We start from the raw sequence: 9,613 nt of genomic DNA on the forward strand, positions 1-9,613 counted from the left end.
AAAAAAAAAAAAAAAAAAAAAGAATGATTATTAAGTTTATGGAATTGGCTTTTTAAAAATTCAGTTTACAACCGAGTAGTGGCTCACGCCTGTAATTCCAGCACTTTGGGAGACTGGGGTGGGTGGATCACCTGAGGTCGAGAGTTTGAGACCAGCCTGGCCAACATGGTGAAATCCCGTTTCTACTAAAAATGCAAAAATTAACCGAGCATGGTTGCACGTGTCTGTAATCCTAACTACTCTGGAGGCTGAGGCGGGAGAATTGCTTGAACCTGGGAGGTGGAGGTTGCAGTGAACCAAGATCACGCCACTGCATTCCAGGCTGGATGACAGAGTACGACTCCATCTAAAAAAAAATAAAATTCAGTTTACATTTTAAAAATTACTCATTTATGCCACCAATACAGTCATCCTTCAGTATCTGTGAGGGGTTGATTCCAGAACCCCCATGGTATGATACCAAAATGTGAGGATGCTGAAGTCCCTCTTATAAAATAACTTTGTATTTGCATGTGGCCTAAATGCTCTTGTATACTTTTTTTTTTTTTTTTTTTTTTTGAGACAGAATCACTCCATCACAGAGGCTGGAGTGCAGTGATGCAACCTTGGCCCACTGCAAACTCTGCCTCATGAGTTCAAGCGATTCTCCCGCCTCAGCCTCCTGAGTAGCTGGAATTACAGGCACCTGCCACCATGCCCAGCTATTTTTTATATTTTTAGTAGAGGCAGGGTTTCACCATGTTGGCCAGGCTGATCTCAAACTCCTGACCTCAAGTGATTTGCCTGCCTTGGCCTCCCAAAGTGCTGGGATCACAGATATGAGCCACCACACCCAGCCCCTCTTATATACTTTAATCTCTTTAGGTTAGTTATAATACCTAATACAATGTAAATGCTCTATAGAGTTGTGATACTGCATTTTTAAAATCTGTATTTTTTGTTTTATTTATTTTTTTAGACCATGTATTGCTCTGTTACTCAGGCTGGAGTACACTGGTGTGATCATGGCTCACTCTAGCCTCAAGGTCCTCTGCTCAAGAGATACTCCCACCTCAGTTTCTTGAGTAGCTGGAATTTATAGGCATGTGCCACCATGCCTGGCTAGTTTTAAGAAAAATTTTTTGTAGAGATGGTTTTTCTTGCTGTGTTGCTGTGGTCAGTCTTGAACTCCTGGGTTCAATTGATCTTCCTGCTTCAGCTTCCTAGCGTATTGGGATTACAGGTGTGAACCACTATACCTGCCCTGTTATTTTAAGTTTTTTTCCCCCGAGTATTTTCTGTTTGAGGTTGGTTGATTCTGGATTTAGAACCTTTGGATGTGGAGGATCAGCTGTGTTTGAAAATGGATACAATATACCTAAGTGTCTAAGCACTGAAAATTTTCACTTTCATGATAGCCACCTTATGATGCATGCAGTTGCTCATTTTTTTAAAGACTTTGTTAGACCATCCCAGAGGTCAGGATTAGTCCCACAATTAACAGAGGAGTGCCCTGAGGCTTAGAGGAGATAAGGAATTTGTATCAGATTGCGAGCCAGTAAATTGGGGCTGTTACAACCACTAGGTTGTTTTAAACTCATCCTTCTGACTTCACAGAGATTTTTCTTAGTGTTGATGGCCTACCCAGTGGGTTACTTTTATCATTTCCAGTGTGTTTGGTCAGCTGCAAATCTGGATAAGCCTATCTCCTCCACTTTGTCTGTGATTACCACTGGAGACCTCCCACCAGGTGGACATAAGTGGTTCATTCTTTCGTGCTAATTGGGTGCCATAATTCAGCCCCTTGGGAATCCACCCACTCACACAAGGTTGTGCTGTAGATTCTTGGGATTCTTTCTCTGCGTTCCCTTCATCCACCAGCCTGGTAACCTTCTCAGAAAAGGATATGAAGTTGGAAGTTGGTGTGCATGACTTGTTCTTATTCTTGTTCTTAAGGAGCTTGCTTGCTTTCTTTTTTTAATGGAGTTTTACTCTTTTTGTGCAGGCTGGAGTGTAATAGCGTGATCTTGGCTCACTACAACCTGCGCTTCCAAGTTCAAGCGATTCTCCTACCTCAGCCTCCCAGGTAGCTGGGATTACAGACCTGCACCACCACACCCAGCTAATTTTTGTATTTTTAGTAGAGATGGGTTTTACCATGTTGGTCAGCTGGTCTCGAACTCCAGACCTCAGGTGATCCACCCACCTCGGCCTCCCAAAGTGCTGGGATTACAGGCACGAGTCACATGATTTGCTTCACAATTTAAAATCCGTGCTTTTGGGGAAAAATAACAACTCTGACTGAATCCAGGAAATAGCAGTTTGAAAAGAGATCTTGTTTGAATTTTTGACAACTTAAGACTGAGCCTGGATTAATTTAGAGTTTTCAAAAACTACCACTGCTAGAGCTTGGGGATATTTGACATTCAGCTTCAGAAGTAGGATCCCATATTTAATAATGCTTAACTTCAGATTTTCTTTTTTTTTTTTTTTTTTTTGAGACGGTTTTTCACTCCATCTATTGCAGGCTGCAGTGCAATGGCACGATCTTAGCTCACTGCAACCTATGCTTCCTTGGGTTCAAGCGATTCTCTTGCTCAGCCTCCTGAGTAGCTGGGATTACAGGTGTGTGCCACCATGCCCGGCTAATTTTGTATTTTTAGTAGAGATGGGATTTCTCCATGTTGGTCAGGCTGGTCACGAACTCCCGCCCTCAGGTGATCCACTTGCCTCAGCCTCCCAAAGTACTGGGATTACAGGCATGATTTTTTTTTTCTTAGATGGGGGTCTTGCTCCATTGCCCAGGTTGGAGTGCAGTGGTGTCATCTCTGCTCACTGTGACCTTCACCTCTCGGCTTCAAGCATTCTCGTGCCTTAACTTCCCAAGTAGCTGGGATTACAGGCATGCGCCACCATACCCCAGCTAATTTTTGTTATTTTTAGTAGAGACTGGATTTTGCCATGATGACCAGGCTGGTCTTAAACTCCTGGCCTCAAGTGATCCACCTGCGTCTGCCTCCCAGAGTGCTGGGATTATAGGCATGAGCCACCTCGCTTGGCCTAAATTCAGTTTTCCTTAATGTCCTTTTTCTGAACATCAATTAGGAAGACAATCTGGACTTTTACCTTTTCATAGTTCCATAAGATTTTGGCCAAAATTGCTCATTTGTATGTGTGTTTCACCATTATTAGACTGTAGAGAAATTGGCCTGGTGTGTTGGCTCATGCCTGCAATCCCAGTACTTTGGGAGGCCAAGGTGGGCAGATAGCTTGAGCTCAGGGGGTTGAGACCAGCCTGGGCAATATGGTGAAACCTTATCTCTACTAAAAATACAACAATTAGCCAGGCATGGTGGCACGTGCCTGTAGTCTAGCTACTTGGAAGGCTGAGGTGGGAGGTTTGCTTGACCCTGGAAGGTGGAGGTGACAGTGAGCTGAGATGATGGCACTGCATTTTATCCTGGGTGACAGAGTAAGAACTTGTCTCAAAAAAAAAAAAAAAAAAAAAAAAAAAAAAAAAAAAAAAGAAAAAGAAAAGAAAAATGGACTTGATTGCTGGTTACAGGGCTGTATACATTATGATTTGTGCACTTTATTGTGTACGTTAATAAAGTGGTTTTAAAAAAATGTATAGAAGTCATCTTCCCTCATGTCTTTGGAAAATCATGCTAATTGTGTTGGTGTTATTAACATTCTGTATATTTCCATCTTTGAGAATTTATTTAACATATTGTTGGGCAGGGTTTAATTCTGAAAGATTTGAAATACACTGTCCTAAAGGCTATAGAAGAGAGTTGTCAGGGCCGGTGTGGCAGCTCATGCCAGTAATCCCAGCACTTTGGGAGGCTGAGGCTGTCAGATCACCTGAGCTTAGGAGTTGGACACCAATTTGGGCAACACAGTGAAACCTTGCCTCTACTAAAATCACAAAACATTAGCTGGGCGTGGCAGTTTGCATCTGTAGTCCCAGCTACTCGGCAGGCTGAGGCAGGAGAATCGCCTGAACCTGGGAGGTGGAGGTTGCAGTGAGCCACGATCATGCCACTGCACTACATCCTGGGTGACAGTGCAAGACTCCAGGTCAAAAAAAGCAACAAAAAAAAGAGAGTTGCCATTAATTTTTTAAAAAGTTTTAAGAGTTTGAATTGATGTGCTGTTCTTAATATAGTAATGTATAATTGTATAGACGTTATTAGAAAAGGAAAAAAATACCAGATACTTTAATATACTCAGTATAAGTGTTGGTCAAGTGTCATTCAGGGAGCATACCTTTTAAAGTTACTCTGATACTTTTCTGTTACCTTCAACCTGAAAGCACAAGAGGTGTTGCAGGCAGAGATAACCATGGTCCAATCTGGTTCCTGTAAACATTCAACAAATATTTGCAGGTCTGCTATGTGCCAGGCATTGTTTTAATTAGTGAACAAAACAGGCAAAAATTCCTGCTCACATGGAATTTACCTTCTAGTAGATCTCAAAGTTCTCTATTCTACTAATCACTGGTATCACCTGGAAAGAATTTATTGCTGGTTCAACACAGCTAAGGACTGGCATGAAGTTCTGTAGCTGATGTGGGAAGTACCTCGCTAGTGTCTCCAGCGCTGGGTTTTCTAGACTAGTCTTCAAGCTTTATAGGTTTGGGGATTGTGTGTTTACCACATCTTGCTGAGACTTGTCTTTTTCCTGGAGCGCTCTCAGTGCCCATGGATCCAACTACAGACCTAGGCAGATGACCTCCAGCGTCACTTCCTCATGGATGCTAACACCAGATGTGAACTGCCCACAGTAGCTGGTGTTTTCCAAGTGGAACTCATTGTTTCAAACTAGCACAGTGGAAAGCACATGAGATCATCTGGGTTCAAGTTACATCTGAGTGACTCACTGGCATCCATATAACCTTATGCATATTTCTGACCCTCTCTGCATCTGTAAAGTGACAAATCAACCATGGAGGGTTGTTTTGAGGACGAAAGGATTTCATGTAAAACACCCAGCGCATCAGTAGGTGTCTGATGAATGTCAGTTTCTTTCCTATCTTCTGTCTGCTAAGCTAGTCCTTCATTGTCTCCTCACACGCAGGTTTGCTGCTGCTGACTCCAGGTCCTCCTTTTTACTGTTGACTTTGTCCTTCAAATCTGGTTCAAATCAAACTTACATCTCCCTTGCTGAGAATCATGAACTGGCTCCCTGTTTCCTACCTGAATGAAGTAAGACACTCCCACTAGACTTTCAAAGCCCTCCCTTTTCTTACTCATCGTCCGTCCACTGTATTCTTACTATAACCTTATTTTAAAAGATGACACCATTTCAACATGTTCCCACCTGGTCTCCTCACTGTTCCGTAAGCTAGCCATCTGTATATCAGTAACACTCCAGCCTGGAAGAGCCAGGACCCCAGCACTGGCTCTCATAGTTCACTCCCACAGGCTCTCCTGGTCTAGTGTAGGCACTTAATAAATAAATGCTTGTTGAATGAAATTGCTTCTCAGATGTTTAGGAACTTGTGCTGAAAAATTTTAGGACAAAATTTTAGAAAAGGACCAATTAATATTGCATATTGTTTTTTCTCCCCTTCTATAAAAATTATGCTCAGTTTTGAAGACTTGGAAAAGATAAGGGAAAAATATTCACTATTCTACCATTCATAGATGCATTTTATTACCATTTTTAATGATAAAGGCATTTAACCAATTAGATTATTTACTAGTTTGCATTGAGGAGATAGTATGTGCTAGTGCTGTGTATATGCACTTTCATATGCATTTTCATTTTATATGAACTTCCAAAGTGATATGAAATTATATATATTTTAAATTTTTGTACAAAAATATACAAGAATTAGCCAGGCATGGTGATGCGCATCTGTAGTCCTAGGTACTTGGGAGGCTGAGGTAGGAGGAGTGCTTGAGCCTGTGAGATCAAGGCTGCAGTGAGCTGTGATTGGACCACTGCACTCCAGCCTGGGCGACAGGTGAGACCCAGTCTCAAGGGGGAAAAATAAAGAAACTGAGCTTAGTAGTAATGCCATATCCCTACTTTTGTTGCTTAGATTGGTTTATCTTGAGAGCTAAAAGGGCTTTCCTCAGCCTGAAGATCAGCTGACCATTGACATCAGCCATGTCATCGAGGCCTCTTGAAAGTCCACCTCCTTACAGACCTGATGAATTGTAAGTAAATAATTATTTAGTTATTCTCTCTTAAAAAGCCTATCACATGTAAAAAATATGGTTGAAATTTTCATTTTTAAGTGTTTGCTTTTAAAAATGATATGTGCATTTGTAAATTTAAATTGTATCGAAAGGTCTGCACTGAAAAGTGAATTTTTCTCTTACTCTTAGCTTTCAGAATGATAGTTTTTCTCTGCTGGGAGGACTGCTGTCACCTATTGCCAATGTTTGTTTCAAGAGATTGCCAAGATTTATATTTGTATACAGATGATAATGAAGCTTCCATTTAAATGCCTTGTTCAGATGGCTGTTGGCAACATATTGTCAGTTTTTAAAAGTAACAGCTTTAGGCCCAGCTTGGTGGCTCATGCCTATAATCCTGGCACTTTGGGAGACTGAGGTAGGCGGATCACAAGGTCAAGAGATTGAGACCATCCTGGCCAACATGGTGAAACCCCGTCTCTACTAGAAATACAAAAATTAGCTGGGCATGGTGGTGCACGCCTGTAAGCCCAGCTGCTCGGGAGACTGAGGCAACAGAATCACTTGAATCCAGGAGGCGGAGGTTGCAGTGAGCCGAGATTGCGTCTCTGCACTACAGCCTGGAGACAGAGCGAGATCCAGCTCAAAAACAAACAAAAAAACAAACAAAAAACCACAGCTTTACTGAGATATAATTAACATACTTTACAACTTACCCATTTAGAATGGATAGTTGAATGGTTTTTAGTATATTCAGAGTTGTACAACCATCACCACAATTAATTTTAGAACATTTCATTATGCTCCAAGGAACCCTACCCATTGGCAGTCACCTCCCAGTTCCATCAGCCCTCAGCAACCATCAGTCTACTTTCTGCCTCTAGAGATTTGTCTATTCTGCATATTTTGTATAAATGGAGGAATCATGTAATATGTGGCCTTTTGTGTCTGGCTTCTTTCACTTAGCATAATATTTTGGGGTCCTTGGTCATGTGAAGATTTATCGGTGAATTTTTGAATTCCAAATTTGCTATCAAACATTGATAGGGATTTCCTCCTCTAAGTAGTTTACAGCTTTAATCCTGATAAGTGTAGTGGAGTGTAATATAGGTGAAAACAAACTCAGTTTCTCCTGCTATTCTGTCGCAACATAATCAATGTAGAATACATCTGTGACCTCTGATCACCAGAATGTGTGGGGATTTTTCTCCATGATCAACCAAGTAATCAGTTCTACAGTGGACACTAGCTGTGTGTCCTCTAATTCAGCTGAATTCTGATGCTGCCCGGAGATAGCATCAGATCACAGGTTCAGGTCTCATTCCCTGAAGACTGCCCCCACTTCACATAGCAGCCGCAAGCTCAGGTTGTGGCCTGGGTTTCTGACCTACCTACAGTAAATCGGGATTCCCACAATTCTCTCCTTGGGTTCAATTAATTTACTAGAGTGGCTCACAGAACTCAGGGAAACACTGCTTATCTGGTTTATTATAAAGGGTATTACAAAAGCCAGGTGTGGTGGTGTACGCCTCTAATCCCAGCTACACAGGAGACTGAGACAGGAGGATTGCTTGAGCCCAGGAGTTCAAGGCCAGCCTGGGTAACATAGGGAGACCTTGTCTTTTATGAATGAATGAATGAACTAACGGATGATATTACAGTGGATGCCAACAAACACCACATGAAGAGATGAACAGGGTGAGGTATGTGGGAAGGGGTCTTTCCGGGCTGTGCCACCCTCCAGGAACCTACACATGTTCAGCTGTCCAGAAGCTCTGTGAACTCAGTCCTTTTGGGTTTTTATGGAAGCTTTATTACATAGGCATGATTGACTCTAAATCATTGGTGGTGGTGATCAGTTTAAGCTTCAGCCTCCCTTTCCTGTCTAGAGGGGGTTGAGACTGAAAGTTCCAACTATCTAATCCTAGCTCCTATCCTGAAGCTTCCTGGGGCTGCCACAACCTATCGTCTCATTAGCATATAAGGGACACTAATCACTTTGGAGGCTGCAATAATCTTATGTTTTAACAAGCCCTCCAGGGCACTGATAAGCTTTAGTTTCATTTACCCAGTAGTTTAAATTATTCCAAATAATTTATGTTCTTTCTGCTTACTACCAAAAAATGCTAACTTGAAATTATTTTCATATTCATTTCAGCAAACCGAATCATTATGCACCAAGCAATGACATATATGGTGGAGAGATGCATGTTCGACCAATGCTGTCTCAGCCGGCATACTCGTTTTACCCAGAAGATGAAATTCTTCACTTCTACAAATGGACCTCTCCTCCAGGAGTGATTCGGATTCTGTCTATGCTCATTATTGTGATGTGCATTGCCATCTTTGCCTGTGTGGCCTCCACGCTTGCCTGGGACAGAGGCTATGGAACTTCCCTTTTAGGAGGTGGTATAGGCTACCCTTATGGAGGAAGTGGCTTTGGTAGCTATGGAAGTGGCTATGGCTATGGCTATGGTTATGGCTATGGCTACGGAGGCTATACAGACCCAAGAGCAGCAAAGGGCTTCCTGTTGGCCATGGCCGCCTTCTGTTTCATTGCCGCGTTGGTGATCTTTGTTACCAGTGTTATAAGATCTGAAATGTCCAGAACAAGAAGATATTACTTAAGTGTGATAATAGTGAGTGCTATCCTGGGCATCATGGTGTTTATTGCCACAATTGTCTACATAATGGGAGTCAATCCAACTGCTCAGTCTTCTGGATCTCTCTATGGTTCACAAATATATGCCCTCTGCAACCAATTTTATACACCTGCAGTTACTGGACTCTACGTGGATCAGTATTTGTATCACTACTGTGTTGTGGATCCCCAGGAGGTATGAGTGGTGTTTTGGGTTTTTTGCCCCTCTCCTTAGCAGAGGCTTTCAACTTGGAATATGTAATAGAATCACTCTGGAAACTTTTAAAAAATATTGATGACAAGGCTCCACTTCTCATCTCAAGGAGGGGCTCAGTGTCATTAAGATGTCATTAACATACAAGGTAATTTGGTTAAAGAACAGTTCAGTGGTTTTAAATATGTTCACAAAATTGTGCAACCGTCACCACAATCAATTTTAGAACATTTTCGCGATCCTAAAAAGAAACTTGTGCCCATTAGCATCACTCCCCATTTCCCTAACTGTTCTTTGCCCAGGCAGCCACTAATCCTATCTGTAGATGTGCCTGTTCTCTAGGTATTTCATAAAAATGGAATCACACAATGTGGTCTTTGCGATGGGCTTCTTTTACTTAGCATGCTTTTAAGGTTTATCCATGTTACAGCATGTACCATTCCTTTATTCCTTTTTATTGCTAATATTCTAGTGTGTGTCTAAACCACATTTTATCAGTTGATAGACATTTGGGCTGTGTCTTCATTGGCTAAATCATGCTACAGACATTCTTGTATATGTTTTTGGGTGAACCTATGTTTTTTTTTTTTTTTTTTTTTTTTTTTTTTTTTTTTTTTTTTTTTTTTTTTG

The 9,613-nt window shown here is 41.6% G+C and overlaps 1 protein-coding gene across 1 annotated transcript in view; it reads left to right on the forward strand.

The window, feature by feature from the left end:
• OCLN (occludin) overlaps positions 1 to 9,613 on the forward strand; it is a 61,299-nt gene that overhangs the window by 5,346 nt on the left and 46,340 nt on the right. The window contains exons 2-3 of the mRNA XM_037738199.1: positions 6,029 to 6,146; positions 8,287 to 8,965. Of these exons, the coding sequence (XP_037594127.1) occupies positions 6,097 to 6,146; positions 8,287 to 8,965 (729 nt within the window). The 5' untranslated portion in view covers positions 6,029 to 6,096. The remainder of the gene's footprint in view (positions 1 to 6,028; positions 6,147 to 8,286; positions 8,966 to 9,613) is intronic.

This window comes from Cebus imitator, unplaced genomic scaffold, assembly GCF_001604975.1.
Source record: "Cebus imitator isolate Cc_AM_T3 unplaced genomic scaffold, Cebus_imitator-1.0 Scaffold50, whole genome shotgun sequence".
NCBI classification, from domain to species: domain Eukaryota; kingdom Metazoa; phylum Chordata; class Mammalia; order Primates; family Cebidae; genus Cebus; species Cebus imitator.